A 21602-nucleotide genomic window follows, 5' to 3' on the forward strand; every position below is an offset into this window, starting at 1 on the left:
CCGGATCTACAGAGAACTTCCCCGCGCCGCAAGATCCGATGCGTCACTTCCGGTAAAAACAGATGCGGCGGCCGTTGCTCTAGTAGCCGCCAGGAGATCGAAAGTGAGTCTGCGGGAGCGGGCGCGGATGAGGTGACGACTCACGTTTGTGCGCATGGAACCGGAAGCCCTCTGGGAAGCTGGCTTGCTCCAACGGCTGCCAGAAGCTGCGTGACTCCGCGCTCTCTCGTTTCGAAGGCTCGCACCCAACTGGAAGCCGAGTCGTCGCGGCGGCGGTTGGAACCTCAGCTCGTACAGGTAATGTGGGTCAATATCCAGGCGAGAAGTGGCCTTGAGGGCTTTTTATAACCGTCGATCTCGGCTATATCATATTTGAGACCAATCCTGAACTAAAGGTGGCACTGTCTGTTCCTTTTTCTTCCACTCCTGTAGGAAACTAAAGAGCAGTTGGAAACAGGTGTAAGATGCTGTTTGTATCTCAACACAAGTACGAGTATGTCAGTAATCCTGACGGGACATTTCCTAATTGTGAGATGTTGTTGGCTTTTAAATTAGTTTCCACATTACAGATTTCACCTACGATGTATCCCATTCATCGATGTGGACCATGGCAATTTCAGCTTGGAATGTAAGAGGCATAAAGGATAGAAAGTAAAATGGGTGAAGTGAAAGAAAAATATATTGCATGTTTGAAACGATGATTAAAAAGAAAAATTTATGAATCGGTATATGAATATGTTCAAAGCAAGACTGGCTTGCAAGGATAAAAAGGATGGCAATAGAAACAACGAAGTTTGTATAAGCAATATTTAGTTACGTTTCCTTTTATTTCATGCTGTTAATTTGCTTTGCTTTTTATTTCAGTTATATGCCATTTTATCAATTATTCCAGACATTTTATTTTAAAAAATTGTTTCTGAAGGCCATTTTTTAAAAAGCAAATACTTCAAAAGTATTTGAAGGGGCACTCTAGCAGATGTTTTTGAAAGAATTCTAAGAGTGCAGACAAGATTTTATTACAAATTGGATTTCTAGGTTTTTAACACTGTGTATCAATATTACTTTGAGATTCATGTGCTTCTGTAATTATGCATTTTTGTGATTCCCATAAATTCATCATCAACACATTTAAAGCCACATAGGCAATGTTTTTCTGGTGTTGCTGATAATTCATAAAATCTGAACAGTTATTCATTCTTGGATAATTAAATACTACAGTCTAAAATATGTACAGTATAAAATATATTTTTAAGTAACAATTCTGAATGAAAGAAATACTATGTGAGAAAACTGATGAAAAATTCCTAACAGTATTGTTTTCCCATTATAGTAGTTAGCTGGCATTGTACACAGACAAAATATTTCTCTTAGTCTTTTGTGTACTACCTTTGTTCTCTGAAATGGTACATTTAGATATAAGAGACCTATGAAGTTAAATAGTTAGAAAAATGGATTGGACTAGGTTCATGAAGATCAGTTGATGACTTTAGGCCAACTATTCTGTTTCCAAAGCCTACAAGACAGGTTTGTTTTTAGAAAGAAGTATTGTCAATCTGGGCTGTTGGTTTGATTTCCAAGCTTGGCGATTTGGCTGCAAATGTTTAGTCTCCGTTCTGGGAGACATCTTTAGTGTGCTTTGAATTGTGCTCATCAGTCAGAGCACTGGCCTTTAAATACCTTTTGTGTAATGTAAATTGGTGTGCGTATTATTTGTCCGGATATTTCTGAGTCATGGTCTGGTTTCTGGCTGTTTGATTGGCTAGTTGTTGTTGCTGGGCCGTAATCTTTGGTATTTAACTATCATCTGTGTGATACAAATGATGTTTGTTCATTTGGTTGCCTCTGAGTCATGGTCTGGTTTCGGGTTGTTTGGCTGGCTGGCTGTTGTTGAGACATGGTCCGGTTTCTTGTGGGGGGTTGTGATTTTTGTTGCCTGTTCATTTTCAATGCTGCCTTCGGGATTGTGATTGAAGTAGTTCTTTCGTTCTCAGCGGTTGGTAGACTGGGTCAATGTGTCTGTTTATTGACTTGGTGGAGAACTAGGCTTCGAGGACTTCTCTTTCTCCCTTTGATTTTGCTTGGGTTACTACTGTGGTCCTAGTTAGATCAAACTTCAGTCCTTCTGAGTCTTTGTGGATGGACATGAGGTCGTGTCTTTTGATAGCCAAGAAGTGTTTGTGCAGTCTGGTAGATAGTTTTCTTCCCGTTTGGCTCACATAGTTCTTTTCACAGTTGCTGCACTGGATTCAGTATGATGCCTGATCTTTGGTTTGTTTCTGTCTGCTCCTTAGGTTTTGATAGGGTCTGTCTGACAGTTGAAGCTAGTTTGTGGGCTACTGCGAGGTCATGTTGGCTTAGTAGTCTTGCTATCACCTCTGAAACAATTTGTACATAGGGAATTGTGATTTGTCAGGTTGTTGTTGTTTCTGTTGTAGTTGTTGTGTTGCTTTGGGTGTTTGTATTGTTGGTGTGTTGTGATCTCCGGATGAAGTTTCGTGGGTATCTGTTTCTGTCGAATACTTTGTATAAGTGTTTTCGTTCTTCTGATCTGGCTTCCATGGTATTGCAATGGGATTCCAATCTCCCGAACAGTGTTCTGACCCAGCTTTGTTTGTGACCTTTGGGGTAGTTGCTGTGGAAGTTGAGGATTTGATCTGTATGAGTTGCCTTCCTGTCCACGGATATTAGAAGTTGGCCATTAGTGGTTCTGGTTACAAGGATGTCCAGGAATAGCAGTTCATTGTTACTCTTGGTTTCTATTGTAAATCAGATGTTTGCGAAGACGTTGTTGATTCTTTAGTAGGTTTGGTCGACCTGGTTGCGCTTGATTATCATAAAGGTGTCGTCCACATAACATACCCATAGCTTGGGGTTTATTTGTGGAAGTACAACTTCAATTTTCTGCACGATGACTTCTGCAACCAGGCCAGATGTAGGAGCTCCCATAAGCAATCCCTTCAGTTGTTCATAGATCTCTCTGTAAAATTTGAAGTAGGTGGTTAAACATAGGCTGGAGGAATTCACATGTGTTTTCTATTGTGAGTGGTCCTCTTGGTAGTTGTGTGTTATCCAGTAATTCTTGATGATATCAATTGCTAATTTTAGATCTACTGATGTGAATAATGTGTTAACTTTGAATGATATTGTTTCGTCTTCATCAATATGTGAGTGTTTGAGCTTTGTCCAGGAATTGCGTTGTTTATGGAATGTCAGGCAATTCCATCAACAGACAATTGATCTACAACCAGCCTACGAACCCCTCAAAATCCAAATCAACTGCACAGCCAACCAGAGACAGCACCAACCCTCAACCAACCCATTCAGGTCCCTCCCAGCACACCTCCCAATGACCCTCACCTGATGTAACCTCCCCATCACAAGACCCTTACTTGACACACCCACACCTGACCCATCACAAGACCTACTGACCACACAAAGACCTTATAAACAGAAGAACACTGACATCCCCTAAACTCCGCTAAAGATGTTACCTAACGTTGTAAGGAAACATTCGGAAACCAACCCGCAAGCTCACCCTCATTTTGGAATGTTTCAAGCTTCAAAATATTTCCAAAAGGACTAAATACAGCATTTTAAAAGCAGCATAACATCGCATCCTGTAAAAGGGCTATTTTCCGTTCAAAATGTTTCCCATGACAGTTGTGAAAACCTACTTCATAGTTCACTTAGTACTTGAGATACATGCAAAACACATTAGCGATCAAGAAATTTGTTTGTCATAGTTTCATTAAAATATGGGTCCACTCTTTCCTGAACAAAGTTTACTTCAGAACTGTACATGAGAATATTAGATGTTATAGAATTCAGAAGTTGTGAAACGTGAAAAATATTAAAAGAACAAAGACTTATTTTCTTTCCCATGAATGCATTATATTTTAGCTGTTGAAGTTATGCTGTTTCTTAATTATTTTGATAATGAATGAACCACTGATCTAATTTCATTTTTTGGTATTAGAAGTGCTTGTAAGTAAAGAATATCTTATAAATTATCCTGGATGCTGACATCTCTATTGCGTTTACTTATTCGATTTTCCTTTTAGTTGATTACTATCTGTGCAATGATTACTTTAGCATACCAATTCAAGGTTTCTGAATTCAGAGATTATTTGAAAGATGTTCCTTGTTTTTCCATGCCTGTTTTTATCTTCAATTTCTTTACAGATGCTTTTGTAATACTGTTTCTTGCCTCTTCTAATAGCTATAAAACAGTGATGGCGAACCTTTTAGACACTGAGTGCCCAAAAACTGCCCTGCCCGCTCTGCCCCTGTTCCGCGCCCCGCCCACCCGCAGGGCCACCTACCGCCTCCACGGCCCACCGCTGCAGATCGCCCAGGTGGTCCTGTAGCACCATGGTGGCCACACCCTCCGCCCGTGCCCCACAACATCTGCGCATGACAGAGTCTTGTCCCTGCTATCCGGCTGCCGTGTCTTTGGCTGCGCTGCTGTGCGCAGCTGCACCCGGGTGCAATTCTCCGGGGGGGCTGCTGGTGAGGGGGCCGCGGGGGGAGGTGGGGCGACGTGTGCCATAGGTTCGCCACCACTGCTCTAAAACAATTTGCTAAATTCCTTTCTGAGAGTTTTGCCTTTCTTTGCCTTGGCTTGTTTCCTTTTTGCTGTTTCTTCACATTTATCCTTCTTTAAGTCCATTCCATAATTCCTTGTTTCTTCTGTCGATAAAGTTTAGGATTTCTGAGTGATTTCTGATGTTTTCTTTGAAACCAGTCACTATATAGTATGTTCAAGATGATATGGAAACTGACTGGCTTTCTTTTTCTTCTTGAGCTTAACTTGAAGATTGTTCATAAGCAGTTTGTGATTGGTTCCACAGTCAGCACCTGACCATGTTTTTGATGCTGTAATTGAACTCCTCCACCTTTTTTAGCAAAAATATAGTCAGTTTGATTTTTGTACGTCCCATCTATAAGCAACATAGAGATACTGCTTTAGTTGTTTGAACATATTAGAAAATTTGATAACATAAGGATATTCATGTCAGTAGTTTTCTTAGATATGATTAACAAAAAGGTTTAAACTGTATAAAAGTTATGTTTATAGTTAAGTTACAGTTTTGAACAAAGTAAGACAAAGTTATGTACTAATGATAACATGCTATTGCTAAAATGTATAACTTTGCTGGAAAATGAGTCAGAAGAATAAATGAAAGTATGATGAAATGGACAAAAAAATTGGCTATAATATACAGAGGGACCAATGGAAAAATATGTGATGGAAAGGATTGACATTTCTAGCTTTAAAGAGAATTTTTATAAAATTATATATCATTGGTATTAGTGTCCAGAGAAATTGTCTAGAATGCATAGAATACTTAGAATCTTTGCTGGAAATATGAACAACATGAAGGGACTTTTTATCATTTTGATGGACATGTAAAAAAGCCAAAACATTTTGAATACAAATACATGCATTAATTCAAAAGATTTTAAAAGTAAAAGGACAACTCAAACTATATACATTTCTTTTGGGACAATGGACAAGCAACTAGAAAATAAGTCATGGAACTTTGTTTTCTGTATAATGACTGGAGCAAGTTATACAGTTGAATTGTTTGACATTATCTGCAGGACCTTGTTATAATCTCTTTGATTAGAGAAATGGTTGACTGGATACCCCTTATAAACGTTTTGCATAAAACAGAAAAAATGCACTTATGGTTTTTCGTGTTGATGAATAGAAAAAAAACGAATAATGAAAAAGTGAGATGTTTTTGTAATCATAGAGTAACAGAATTTTGTAATTGTATTTATATTTGCTACAAAATAAATTAGAAGCTTTTTTCTACTTTTTTTATTCTTTCTATGCTTTTTCTTTTTTTTTCTTTACTGCTCTTTTTTGTTCATTTGCTTTAGTTTTTATGTGTTTTATAAAACTTTAATGAAATTATTTTTAAAAAAATAAATTATTGGACTGCAGAAATTGATAAATCGGTTTCCTGCTCTATTTCAGTTTCCTAAGCATACAGTACAACTACATTTTAGTTGTTCATGTTTCCAACATTCCAGTCTTTAATCACAAGCAACACTTGCATGTTCTGTCATTTTCAAATTGGACTTGATCATAAAACCCATTATTAGCCTCCTCTTCTTCAGCATCAATGATTGGAACATAAACTTGAATGTCTAATCAGTATTATTTGGTTATTGATTATATTCTTGTAGCCAAATATTGTTCATGCTACGCCATTATAAAAGCAATACCATTTCTTTGTTTTTCATGTCCTAAATAATGAACAGTATAATATTCTGAATGAAAATGTCCCATCCCAGTCCATCTCAATTCACTGAAGGCTATGATGGCAATCTGTAGTCATTTCATTTCATCTTTCATTGTGCTGAGCTTTTGTGTGTACATGCTTCTTATGTTCTATGTTCCTTCTGTAATTCTATCTTTGAAGCTTTGGATTTTCTTTTCCTAATGGCAACATCAGTAACTAGACATCCCAAAGGTTTAAATCTAGCCATGTCATAAACACCATTAGTACTCAGCTTTTTCTCAGTAGTAAATTGAATGCCATCTGACCTGAGGGACCCATCATCCAGCACTAGATCATCAGTCATTTTGTATTTTTTATCCATATGGTTTTCTCTATAAAAATATGAGTGGTTTAATATTGCATTCTTTCACACAATATGAATTGATGTCTTTATGATTGTGACGAAAGTGATCATCTGCCTCTGACATCTTCCTAGATCTCTGCTGTCCACCCAGTGCCTGGGCCTTTTTGCTTTAGCTGGGCATCTGAAATGACCTTCACACCCTGGATATCCCTGCTAGGAATATATACTCTTGGCAGATACTTTTAAACTATTGTAGATCCCATAATATAATATTTTTTATAACAAGGAACTGCCTATGACTTTTTCTTTTAAAAAACGTAAAGGAAAATTAACATGAAATTGATAATTTTTTACTTTTAAAATATTGATAATCCATGTGGCTGCCTACCTCACAGAAAGTGACTGTATAGATGCAGATTTATTTAGATATATAATTGTTTCTGAAATAAGGTTTATAAAGTTATGTCAGGATTAAACAAGATATATTGAAAGAAAATATAGGTAAAATAACTTCAGTAATTTCATTTGTTTGCTCCAATACAAAAGACTTTGACAGAATATAATATAAAATAAAAAAAGCAACAGAAAAGCAATAACACAATACAATCTTCAAAAATCAAAGATAAAATTCAAGATAAGTGTCTACAACTTTCATCAGGGATGAAGGCTCATGGAATAAAACTACTTTAAGATGTTTAAAACATTAGACACTTGGATCCACCTGTACTTCTTGGCAGGATACTTTTCTATACAATAAGGGCTGTCATATGGCTCATACCTTATTTACCTGCTACTTTTAACAAGTCTTCTGTAGACATTCAAACAAACAAACAAAAAATGACTCTGGCAAGGTTTTGCCTAATATAGTGCTGTGCTATATAGGTCTTTAACAGTAACGAACAGTATGTTGAATTGGGCTCAGAAACCTACCGGTAGCCAATATCATCATTTTAACATAGCTGTAATTCTATCCAGGTCAGGTTACTCTTCCAAAAGTCTTGCTACTCCTAAGTTCTAAATAGTTTAAAACAAAATCCCCACATAAGGCCTATTAGAGTAATCCATTTGAGTGAAAAGCAGAGTGTGGGTTACAGATATCAGGGCATCCATGTCTAGGTGATTCATGAACTGATACGTTGGTTAAAGCTGGGCAAAAAAATAGCCAAACAAGAGCCAATAGTCAAAGATCCAGAAGTCATAGACTCCCACCTTTGTACTGAGTAACTACTGGGACTGCTATTATTGAAGTCCCCAAACATTTACTAATGATTAGCAATTCCAGCTTGATAGAAATTTATCTGATTTTGTTTTGCCTCATCCAGATTTCTAAAGACACTGTCTAGTTTTACGGGATCTTTTCACTTAAAATCTCATATTCTTTATGAACCTATATACCAAAGATTTCTCTGAATTTTTTTTATAGCTATATCCGTACTGGAGAGAAACCTGCCAACATCTCATAGTACATGGATAGAAGAATTGTTTTACTGAGGAAATTGATTGAACCCAAAATGCACTTATAGTGGATTTTGATGATATCTTTATGAATCACTTCAAGTTGTTTAGGAAACAATAAATCATGTTTTTAAAACATTAGTTTACATTTATTTCGTATTATGAAAGGTTTTGGTTTTTTCTTTATCTTTAATGATGTTTGCAGTTGATCATAGCTATAGATAAAATATTAAATTTCTCAACCTCATATTTCTCTAGCTGTATAATACTTTGCATAGAATCAAACAAATCCTGTCTTATCGATGTATGTTTAATAGAATTCAGTATAATTAACTATATATCTGCAAACTTTTTTTACAGTTATAATTAACAAAGCCTGTTGTTCTTTTTAATGAAGTAATTTATATGTTTCTCTCCCTTTTGTTTACAACTTACAGGCTTGCAGATGGGTCAAGGGTTGTGGAGAGTGGCAAGGAACCAGCAATTACAACAACAGGAATACGCAGGACAAAGCTGTCTTTCCAGGGAGAATGGTAGAAGGATGACTGTTAATAATGTTTCAAATACTAATCACCGGAAACATGCCCAAGGAGGAATTGACATTTACCACCTGTTGAAAACTCGGAAGTCAAAAGAACAAGAAGGATTCATCAACTTAGAAATGTTACCTCCTGAACTTAGTTTTACCATTTTGTCATACCTGAATGCAACAGACCTCTGTCTGGCTTCATGCGTATGGCAGGATCTTGCTAATGATGAGCTTCTGTGGCAGGGGTAAGGTAACAACACAGAAAAGGCAATTAAAATCAAATTTTCTTTTGTGTGCTTTTTAAAAAAAATAATATGAGGTGAAAAATTACTATATAAGGTAATGTGAAAAAGAAGGCATACCCTCTTAGAGTTCTGTGGTGTAATGATGTCTGATGACTGGTATATCTTGTGTTGTTGTTCACCTGAGCTTGTATTTACCTACTTTTAAGAACTGCTAAGGACCAGATTATTTTTACTATGTCCTGATACTTAAATCATAGAACTCAAAGAGGGTGTACCTTCTTTTTCACATCTGTAGTTCATGAATTATGCCAATATTTTAGCTTTGAAAATGTCAAAATGTAATGAAAAATATTAAAAAATATGGATTCAGTAACCATTAATAAAAATATTAACTTGAATCATAAAACAAATTATCTTATAATGCAGGGGGCTTTTCAAATACAATTTTCTTGCAGATCTTTTCCACTATTAGAAAATTTTGTTTCCACTACGAAAAGTTTTGTTTAAAATAATGTACGTAGTAGTTTGTGAATGACAAAATGATGTTTGCTCAAGGCCTTAATGCTTTCATCGGTATCCAATTATGGCTTCTTTCAAAACAGTTCAGTATAATATTAACAAGTACCATTCAGTTACTCAACAAAACAAGAGTTACTACCTTGGGAATATTCTTACTGACTTTAAGTAGTACAAATATTGTGTAAATCAGCTTTTTTGGGGGGGGGAATAGAAGAAAATTCTATTTCCAGTTAGAATTATACTGATTGATTATATAAATCAGTGAATTTTGAAATCAATAAGCTTTTATGTTTTTGTTTGATATGAATAGAAAGAAACAGGAAATTTGATTTGCAGATGCAGTTTCTAAATTATATGTGGATATGTGCTGCATTTTGTAGAATTTGATTTGTTTCAACTGTATGCAAACATCCACTTGAAGATACCAATAAAGGAGAATATTTATAGCTCAGGGTCAAAATTAGGGGTCTTTGGTGCTTGGTTGTGTAGACGTCTTGCAGATATTTCATTACCCAAACTAGGTAATATGACCTCCAAGGTCCCTTCCAACATCATCATCATCATCATCATCATTATTATTATTATTATTATATTCCTTGCATCTGCAAGAAAACAAGCTCAGAGAGCATCAAGGACCCCTCACTTGAATATATAGGATAAAAAGGAGATTGATGGGAATATGTTTGTGCATATAAGCAACGCTCAACAGTCCTTGATTCCAAGTAATTCCACGCACTGTAGAGTAAAAATATATGGAAATAGAAGGGGGTATATACTTCCCTATTCATTCTTGCATATCTTTTTGGATTTAAATTTGTTCACGTGGGTGCCCAGACAAAGCTTCTGTCTTTTATCAGTGAGATGTTTTGTATTTACGCTTGTAGCCCAAGTGAGTTTTAATAGTGGAGCTTTTTTTTTAAAAAAAAAAATCAACAGCAATTTACTGAAAACTTATATGACTAGTAAAAGAACAAATTGATTGTTTGAAGTTTAATCTGTATCATTGTGTTTCACTATACTGTACAATTGTGACTCAGTTTTGTACTAATGCTACTATATTGCTTGGAGGTAAAATTTTATATACCTTGCTTATACCTTTGGGCCAGAGAACATAACAGTAAAATACAAAAACCTGTAATTATTACTAAAACCTTTTTAAAGGATACATAAAACACAATAAAACCCCATAAAATTGATTATTGTAGTTGCTGTAGTACACCACACTTTCTGCTAAACTTTAACCACAGATTACGATGATTAAAAACAAATGGTAGCACAAAAATCAGACACAACCCCTCTTTCAATTCCACTCCTAAATTTATTTATCAGACTCCTCCTCACATTACCAGTCTATTAACCACACTTCTCAAGCCCCATGTCTAGAGTTACATCAGTATGTTCTTACGAGATTCAAATCTTGATTTGGCACAAGTTGTTATAAAACAAAAAAGGCAATTCGTATTACAGTAATTTCTCTAAATTCTTATTTTTCAATTTGATAATCCATTAGGTTTCTTTGAATCGCTCAATGTAAGATGTTTTAAAAAACACTTTTGAAGTCTATATACCATGATGTAGGAACTACTTGTAATATACTTTTGTTCTATTGAATATATAGTATAATTATATAATGTACTTTACATTTATTTATTTTATCCCACTTTTATTGTTTTTATAAATAACTTAAGGTGGCAAACATACTTAATAATCCTTCTTCCTCTTAGTTTCCTCACAACAACCCTGTCAGGTGGGTGGCCTGAGAAAGAGTGGCTAAAAGTCACTCATCCAGTTTTTTATGCCTAAAGGAAGACTAAAGCTTCCATTCTCCTGGTTTCTAGCTGAACACCTTAATTTAATCAAATGTCAAATTCAGTTGCTGAAAATGAAACATGTTTTAATAATTTTAAAAACAATATAAAAATAACAAACTTTGGACAATTTATCAATCTGTAAAAACCCATGTTAGAATGAAAAGCACAGATCCAGATAAAAATACATAGTTGGAAAGTGCCTATTAAGTTCAGTTGGGTTAGTGCCCAGAAGCTATTAGTTATTAAAAACAGTAAATATATAGAATTCAATGCCCAATATAATAAATAAATCCAAATCATCCTAGGCACTAATACCACACTCCTACCCATATCTATTATATGTGATATAGAAATCTAATGACTTCATTGATTGTTATTACTAGGTAAATGTATGTTATACTTGCAGCCTAAAGCATTATATTCCATATCTTTGTACTAATTTGGTTATAGCGTAAATGGTTCTTTTGTTTGTAACCTTGTATTTCCCTCCCATGCAACATTTACTTAGAAACACACACTGGATCACATTCTTTCTCTGTGCAATGATTGATTTCCTGAAATAAAAGCTGCTTTCTAATGCCTGGTAGGTTTATTATTTTTACAAGTCAGATTAGGGTGAACTGACGTTTAGATTACTTACTTAGGTAGTCTGAAATATTAATGGAATTATTATATAAATACAAGCACTAGATAGCACCATTCATTTGTCTTTGTATCTAGCACAGACTTTCCCAATGCTTATCTTCATATTTAGACTTCTGTATGTGAATTTATTGCACATACACATAGGGTTATTGCATATTTAGAAGGCTTTTTTGGCCAATACTGCATCTCTTGCTTACTGCTCATAGTTTGGAACAATTTTGGAGGATTAGAACAGCATTGTGTTAAACTGAATTTCAACTTTTATTGTTCTGATTAGGGAAATTCCTTCTCTAAGAAAGTAAGACAGGAATAATAAAATCCTCTTAATTATTTTCTTATCTCTTATGTTTTATATCTTCTGAGATATATCTAAACTGCATTGTCTCATTTTTAGAAAAAATGTGATAGCTATATTGCTATTTATGAAGTGGGGATATGGGAGATTTAAAATAGTAATTACATTACATACATAACAGTTAGAACAATCAGTGGAACAACCTCCCTCCATAAGCATGATATGAAGGAGGGTTTCCCGTAACATTTGTATTATAGGTTTTCCTACACTAGCATCTTATCCTCTAACACTGGAAGTTTTTAAGAAGAGACTGGACAACCATTTGTCTGAAATGATATAGGGTTTATTGCCTGAGCAGGGAGTTGGACTAGAAGACCTCCAAGGTCCCTTCCAACTCTATTACTATTATTGTTGTTGTTATTGTTATATTTCTAGTATATTATGTTAGTCACATTTCATTTAAAATGTAGATAATTGTCCTTTTGTGACAATGGCACTAATGAAATTAAAACAGTGAAACCTCATATAGAACCAGTGGTAGTGGTGGTGGTAATGATAATGACGATACATAAATGCATCCCTACTACATAAGCATTATATGAAGGAAGGTTTCCCGTAAAATTTATATTATAAATTTTCCTATATTAGCATCTTATCACCAACCTTCTGTGTAGGAGAGGTGAGTACAGTATTATATCTGATTGAAGTGTTCTGTATCTGTATTTCTGTTTCATCAGAATCAAATGAAACTGTCCTGGGTGTTTTACATTCTACCTGCATGTTCTAATTATATGAGAATAAATTAATTAAAATTGAAAGTAGATAGGTGTCAAGTTTAGATAATTGGTACCTTTTCTGATGTGGTTGACCCTCTAATTCCATTCTCTTAATAGTAATTAAAAAGCCCTGACTGAGAATGTGTCTCCACCCACAACTGTAGACATTGTGGCTTTCTTTGAGAGGCACAAGAAAAGGCAGTATCTTGCCCAGTTTCTATCTTTCCCAGAAAAGCCCGTCTCAAAAACAGGCAAGGATGGGATGGGATGGAATGGAATAGAATAGAATAGAATAGAATCCCCTGCTCAAGCAGGAGACCCTATACCATTTCAGACAAGTGACTGCCCAGTCTCTTCTTAAAAGTTTCCAGTGATGGAGGGGCCATCATTTCTGAAGGCAAGCTGTTCCGCTGGTTAATTGTCCTCACTGTTAGGAAGTTTCTCCTTAATTCCAGGTTGCTTCTCTCTTTGATCAATTTCAAACCATTGTTTCTTGCTTTGCCCTCTGGTACTTTGGAGAATTGTTTGACACCCTCTTCTTTGTGGCAGCGCCTCAAATCCTGGAATACTGCTTTCATGTTGCCCCTGTTTCTTCTTTTGTTTAGACTAGCCAAACCCAAGTCCTGCAGCGGTTTTTCATATGTTTTAGCCTCCAGGCCTTTGATCATTTTAGTTGCTCTTCTCTGAACTTTTTCCAAGGTCTCAACATCTTTTTTTGTAGTATGGTGGCCAAAATTGGTTTCAGTATTCCAGGTGTGGTCTTACTAGGGTTTAATAAAGCGGTACTAATACTTCGCATAATTCTAGCTTGTGCGTTGAATACCAAACAAACGATGAGTACCTGGACAAAATTTTTGCATCAAAATGCATTGAACACCAAATTTGATGAGTTTCAAAACAGTTGAATATCAAGGTACCACTGCCCCCCCCTTGCAAATGCAAGTGCCAAAATTTGCACTGACTAAAGCTCTACACATTATACTAAGTTTGAGAGCTGTATGCAACAAAATTTCATTTTAATGTATGTCGATTAGTGTACATTCAAAGTGACAATAAAGTTATTATTCTATTCTATTCTATCTCTGAAAAAGCTTATGGTTTTATTTCTGCTTCTGTTCCTACTTTTGCTGTGTGATCAGGCTTCACAACAGGGTTCTGCATTAAATCACAACTCTGTGGGCACTTAACCCTATATTAAGCTCTTTGCCGGGCTTGGCAGAAGACTATTAGACACAATTCAGCTACTTTATAATACTTTTGGCAGACAAGCCTGAAGACAACAGCGGTTGATTTTTCTATTGCCACATCTTTGTCTCTGTATGTCTATCCATTCATCGATCCACCCCACAGAGTTTAAACTCTAGTCCTTTTCTTTTTAATTTAATGAATACTTGAAAACCCCAGCAATAAAAAGAAATACCTTATGGAATATGTTAGTAATGAGATTGGCATATATAAGAAACTGTTACAACTTATTCATTCAGGCACTTTATTTTGCAATACATTTCTTAATTCTTGCATATTGGGCTGCTGGCTTTTTTCCTATAATTAGAAATCTGAAATCTGAAAAAGATATTTGAAATAAAACTTCATAGTTTTATACTCCTGTACAAATATAAGTTGTTGAAATTAACTTGATCTGTGTAACTCTTAATATTTGTTTGCAGTAGGATTCCCCTCTTTCTCTCTGTCACACAAATGTACTGTGGAGACTTCCTTTTCTGGCTCTTGGAGAAGTCATTATATATAATCCCATTGCTTGTCAGGGAAAAGAAAACTCATAAAACACATTCCTCACATTACTACTGTAGAAAAGTACTATTAAAGTCTATTGGTTACATTTTTTGAGAATTTTACATACTGCATGTTACAGTGCTTTATAAGGCAATTACTTGGTAGTAATATTCAGGAAATGGATGGAATCCTAAAATCTTACATTACGTTTTTATAGCTTAACAGTCTTTTTTTATATTGTAGACTGTGCAAATCCACTTGGGGTCACTGTTCCATATACAATAAGAATCCACCTCTTGGATTTTCTTTTAGAAAACTGTATATGCAACTAGATGAAGGCAGCCTCACTTTTAATGCCAATCCTGAAGAGGTAAGTAGAATTCATATATTAATAATATTAGCTAAAGATATGCTGTTATTTATTTTTCAACTGTTTTACAGACCCAAAATTATCCCAGAAGTGATAACCTAAGGAAAATACATCACTTGAAGAACAAAAGTGGCATATAACTTTTTAAATAAATTCTGTTAAAATCCAAACAAATATTTACAACTGAAATTTAACAGGTTTATACCATGTGTGCATAATGTATATATGTATTTTGCTGACATAAATTAGTAACAGAATTTAAAACAGGATAGTTAGTTTATGCTAAAAAAAAGCATAGCTCCAAATATATGTTAACACATATGTATACATACACAGACATATACATACGTACATACATATAGTGGATCAGTACAGAAGATTACCTCTTTCCCCAGGAACAGATTGTAATCTTTATGTTTATGACACTTGAGACTTCGAATTAATTAGTGTTATTTTGTGACAAATCATTGCTGAAAGACCAGTACATGAAATGCAAAGTTTGAAAATTTCTGAGTGATTATGTTGATAGAAAAAGAAAAAGAGCACCTAAAAATCAAAAGAAAGTGAAGCAAAATCTGAAAATAATGCTTTGAAGACTTTAATTTATACTATATAACATAAAAATAAATGATTGAATTATTGAAAATGTACATGTTTATACACACACACACAAACACACACACACACGAATCAAATAATTTCAATATGGAACATAGCCAATAAATTGTAAAACATTTGAAATGTGAATCCCTTACTCTAGCTCAGGGACCGGAGCCATATAGAACAATCTTAAGCTCCTAAATCAGTGGTGCTGAACCTATGGCACGCAGAGCCCTCTCTGTGGGCACGCACACCATGCCCCGGAGATGGCAACCGTCCCTCTTCAACTAGCCTCCCGCTAACTCGCCGAGATCCCACATGGCCAGATGCATCCCAGCACCCATGCACTCACTGGCCTCTGTGTGCAGCGGCTGATGGTGTCAGGCAGCAGCCGCCCTGGCCCTTACCTTACCTTGCCCTGTGACAATGGCACCCCTGCCTCGCCTTGCCTCGCCTCACCCAGCAGGACAAGCCTCCTGCCCACCGCCCCACATGCCAGAGAGGCCCTGGATCTCCCCCAACTCTGCCTGGCCCCCACAGGCGTCCCTCCCCACGAGCAACATCGAGGTGATCACGCCCACCTTGGCCACATCCACCCAATCTGCCATGACCACCACAGCCACGGCCACCCAGTGAGCCACGCCCACCTGGCACCCGGCGATAAATAAGTGGGTTTTGGGTTGCAGTTTGGGCCCTCGGTCTCTAAAAGGTTTGCCATCACTGTCCTAAATGATCATTTGGATAATACAGTACTCTTGTTAACATCACACAGTTATAATTACCTTGAATGTTACAGGAAAGGAAACTCTACTGCAACAGTATCAGTTACTCTTTGAATTGTAGATATATGCCAGTATACGAATTTAAGATCTGCTCCTTGAAGGCTCAACAAATTGTAGAGATTATAAAATACATATAAAAATATACAATACAGTAATGCAACAGTTACAAAAATTGCAAACAACTATATGAACATTTATTTATATGGTATTTATATTTCAAAACATAAATATTTAAAAACAAACCTAGTTTTCATTGGCAAAATTATATACCTTTTGAATGGAAGGATCATGAGGTTCATGAAAATTTAAAGGTTTTTTTGTTAATTGAATAAACATGAATGTTTATAGAAAGTGATTATTTCTATAATAAGGAAATGATAAAAGAACTAGACAAATAACACATTCTAATGTGTGATTTCTGTACACATAGGTTTTACATTGGGAGTAGGTTTTGTAGTTTCAAGATATGTACATGTACGTATAACAGAATTTGAACATATGCATACAAAATCATCCATTTATTAGAGAATGACTTTACACAATAAAACATTAAAGTTACATTGAAAAGATACCTATTTTGGAAATTTCTTTTCCTGAAGGCCAAATTAGGAAATTATATATAGATCCATAGGCATCATAAATATTGTGTCACATTTTTTTAAAAAAGAGAATCATTTGTGGAGAGAGCTTTTCCCCTACTGCTTTAATACATATAACTTTTAACTATATACTAACACATGTTTTATTTACATTTGAATTCAACATCTTAAAATGTACCTCATAAGGTAGAATTACTCTGTAATTGTTCAGATTTGTTTCATATGAAATACTCTGGGTGTTTAAAAATTTAATGTTTTATATAAAATCTCTCTTTCTCCCAGGGAGTTAACTACTTTATGTCCAAGGGAATATTGGATGATTCACCAAAGGAAATAGCTAAGTTTATCTTCTGTACAAGAACTTTAAATTGGAAGAAACTGAGAATCTATCTTGATGAAAGGTAACGTGATTATAAAATGAGAAACATCATATTCTCTTGTATTTATGGGGATTTCTTATTAAAACATTATGAAATAACGGGATACTGCTACTTATTTCTGTATTACATTGTTAGCATTTCTAGCATTCATTAATCAAGAATTATCATACTCTGCATTGTGGATAAATCTATAGTCTGTTGAATCCCCAAAGGAAGTGAAATGGGAGACACCTGTATCTGAATTGTATATTAAATTGATGACTGATTACATACAGTTTGTCTAGTTCAATAGTTTCTTTCATACATAACAATGAAAGCAAATATTTTGAAAAGCACAGCCAGAGAAGACTGAATATTTTATAATATATCTAAAAGATGCATATATAAGCACCTTAAAGTATTTTTCCCTTTTAAATTAGGCGAGATGTTTTAGATGATCTTGTGACACTACACAACTTCAGAAATCAGTTCTTGCCAAATGCACTGAGAGAATTTTTCAAACATATTCATGCCCCTGAGGAACGTGGTGAATATCTTGAAACTCTTATTACAAAGTTTTCACACCGATTTTGTGCTTGTAACCCTGACCTGATGAGAGAGCTTGGCCTTAGCCCAGGTAAGAAGGAGGAGCATATATATATATATATATACATATATACATATACACATATACATACATACATACATACATACATACATACATACATACATATATATATTAATTGATGGGTTGACATGTCATGTTGTATTGTAAAATTTAAATGCTAACAAGTTTAACATATGTGATCTTCATGTTTAAATCTGATATTATTTAATAGCACTGAATTGAACAAAAGCCTTAAGCATCTATATTGTACATTCTTGTTGTAAAGCTTGAAAGAATTATTAATTGACTTGTGTGTCTTATACTTATTAAAACTCAGAGAAAATTCATTCAGTGTCCGTATTGCTACAAAAAAGGGAAGAGAGATAAACAGATAGATGGACAGACAGTATTTTGACATAATATATTAGAGTGATAGTATGTTATATCCTTACATGTGATTTTCCTAAGGAAATATGGCTAAAATTTATATACATTTTAACCTTATCTAGTAATAGAATAGAATAGAATAGAATAGAATAGAATAGAATAGAATAGAATTATTTATTGGCCAAGTATGGTTGGACACACAAGGAATTTGTCTCCGGTGCATAAGCTCTTAGTGTACATACAAGTAATAGTGATAATTATGATCATATACAACATGAAAATACATTCATCATAAATCGTGAAATACAACACTTCATCATAAATCATAAGATGCAACACTTAGTGATAGTCATAGAGTACTAACTAAGCAAACAACATAAATCATACTAGGATACTAAAATATATATATATAATAAATTGTAAGATACAAGCAGCAAATTTATAGTCATAAGAAGATAAGGATATGTAATACGAAAGATGAGAAGTATCATAGTAATACAGCTTTAATAAGTATTTTTACAGTGTTGTAGGATGCAGTAATGCAGTTCTTTTGCTCTTATACAGTATTCTTTTTTTTATTTTACAAATAACATGGATTCCTAGAGTCTTGTCCTAAAGAATCTAAATCCTTTTAATGTAAAATGTTGTGCAGGTTTCTTAAATTGTAAGCAGGCTTCACAAAATATTTTCTCATTTTTTCTTATGCTTAGATGCTGTTTATGTATTATGTTACTCTTTGATCCTGCTTTCCATTGATCTTACTAGCCCTCATGTGAAGAATAAAATGTCAAAGAGAGAATTTATCCGAAACACACGCCGTGCTGCTCAGAACATTAGCGAAGATTTTGTTGGGCACCTATATGACAATATCTACCTTATAGGCCATGTGGCTGCCTAAAAAGCACAGTTTGTTAAGATTTACAATCTGTTGTTAGAGGAAGTCAGCAACTGAAGGAATTTATCTGTTGTAGATACTGTATGGGAGTTAAATTAGTGCTGGTTATTCTAACCTCTTTCTGCAATCAAAGTGTACACAAACAACTTTTTTAGTAACTTACCATGGAAGCTGAAGAATTTTTTGCAATTTTTTTTTAAACTTTGCTTACAGTTTGCACAGAATTTTGCAATTAGTCTGACATATTACCATTTCCGAATGTTAAACTGACATTATAGTTTTAAACTGACAAGTTAGTGGACTTGTGCAGTTGTTTGCTTGAACACTTTAACCAGTTAATTTTTTTAAAAAAATTATGTAGTATGTACATACTGTATTTGACTAAAGAGACTTACAACCATAATTATTTTATTGTAAAATATTTTAAATAAAGTTGTTTTTTCCCTCTTTTCTTCCTACTAGAAGATATATTGGATAATTTATTTCTTTACAAAGTGAGACTGTGCATGTTCTATAAAAATTTACTTCACAGATACATAACCAGTTATAAACTATAATATTCTGTGGGTTTGGACACCTATGGTTCTTTGATGTTGTTGAACTATGATCCTCACAGTCTTCACCATTGGTCGTGTGGGCCTGTTAGACATTATAGTTCAGTAGCACTTAGAGAGTTGCAGGTTCCCCACCCCAATTCCTAACTACCAAACGGGAAGACAGGGTATCAGTCTATCCTTGTGCCTCAATATCTAGTGCCTAAAAATATTTTAAAAAAATAAGGTTGGATGCTTTTATTATTGTTGCTGTCTAGGTATGCTTTCTAACAATCAAGTTTTACAAGATTTATTTACTTGCATCAGTCATACTCATTTTGTCATATTTAGAGCAGAAAACATTATTTGTGAATTAATTTAAGAGACTGGGATCCAAAGGATCTATCTGCACAAGCCTTCCCAACTCTTTCAGCCCTTTCTTCCTGGTCCCATGATATCCCCAATGTGCATTGTAGGTATAGTTTTCCTTCTTTTCCCATTAGTATTTTCTCCTGCCAATCCTATAATTTTTTGTCTAATAGGCAGTGAAACTTGGCTATGCTCTAATTCGGTACTTGCAATACAAGAAGTGACCTGAGCAGACATGGCTAAAGCAGAATGAATAGTGGGGAAAATTTAGCACTGACCCCAACATTGTTCTCACTATCAGGTATATTTGGGTCCATTTCTATATATCCACAGGAGTGGTAATTTATAAGACCATGGAATGCCTTCTGATATTTTTTCTATGTAATTGAAATAAATATTGTCCTTGTTTAAATTTGCTGAATTGGTATATGATTAGATTAAGACACCTTTTATTTGAGGGGTGGAGTATCATTTAAAAGCTGGTAGGAGTAAAGTAATTGTGAACTATAGACTTTCTGCATTGGCTTCAACTATCTGTCAAAAAAATCTTGCAATCCAGACACAAAGAGGTGTATAATATAGCCAGTGTTCAAAGTGAAACAAAGTAAAGCTAGTGATAAAATCCGGTGTTGGGCACCAGGATTTCTCTGTTTTTTCTACACCTGCTCTCATAATATCAGAGGACTAAGTAAAATTTTCTATAACTGTGAATCAAAGTTGAAATGCACAATTGGATTCCAGCCATAGTTCCTAAGTCCAAATCTACCATATATATTTTTCCAAACAAATTGGATTTAATTATCAATAATAGTTTTGAAGAAGGTTGACTAGGACATTGCTCAAAGTTTAAAAAGTACTTAAGAAAATCTTATAACTGTAATATTTTGACTTGAAAGTGGTTAAGAACTTGTATTCTAAATGATGGATTTGAAATGCTATGTAATAATGATAATGTTAACAGTGCTTGATAATGTTATTTAATTATCACAATTATTTTTCCAATTACTAGAATGTCTACATTTTGTTTCCCATTTTGAATTCTGCTTATTTGTTGACTGTTGACTTGACAAATCTGAAATTGGTATTACTCTTTGGCTGACATAATTATATTTAAAAAGAATCAAAATTGCACTGCAAATATTGGTTGGGGGATTGGGGGTTTCTTTGGTTAATTTTCTTATGAAATGCAAATGAAAGTTAAAATGCAGATTAGTGAATTATAACCCCCCATTTCTTATATATTATTGTTACTTTAAATAAATATTTCACTCAATAAAATTTAGAGTCAGTTATCAACTTTTTGTTTTTATACTGTCTTTTTATATTGTCTTTGAAAAACCTCTTCTGAAGCATTATTAATGTGCACAGTGACTTGCTTTAGTCCCATATTATTTGTTTCATATTTAGTTAGAATAATGAGGTGCTTGTTTTAAGATATGTATGCATATTTGTGTTCTTGTATTTAGAGGGTGCACTGTTCCTCCTGCCCAAATTT

The 21602-nt window shown here is 34.6% G+C and overlaps 1 protein-coding gene across 2 annotated transcripts; it reads left to right on the top strand.

Moving 5' to 3' along the window:
• The first annotated feature begins 134 nt into the window (after positions 1-134).
• FBXO8 (F-box protein 8) lies at positions 135-21402 on the top strand. Of its 2 annotated transcripts, none has more exons than XM_015814887.1 (6): positions 135-297; positions 8490-8826; positions 14850-14976; positions 17240-17358; positions 17757-17953; positions 19021-21402. In XM_015814887.1, the coding sequence occupies exons 2-6, from the start codon at positions 8498-8500 to the stop codon at positions 19206-19208; spliced, it is 960 nt and encodes a 319-aa protein (XP_015670373.1). In that variant the 5' UTR covers positions 135-297; positions 8490-8497; the 3' UTR covers positions 19209-21402. The 2 variants fall into 2 exon arrangements, with proteins under 2 accessions (XP_015670373.1, XP_015670374.1); XM_015814888.1 differs by lacking the exon at positions 135-297 and adding an exon at positions 567-628.
• Positions 21403-21602: the final 200 nt, after the last annotated feature.

Source organism: Protobothrops mucrosquamatus, unplaced genomic scaffold, assembly GCF_001527695.2.
Source record: "Protobothrops mucrosquamatus isolate PMUCROS unplaced genomic scaffold, P.Mucros_1.0 scaffold292, whole genome shotgun sequence".
In the NCBI taxonomy this organism is placed as follows: domain Eukaryota; kingdom Metazoa; phylum Chordata; class Lepidosauria; order Squamata; family Viperidae; genus Protobothrops; species Protobothrops mucrosquamatus.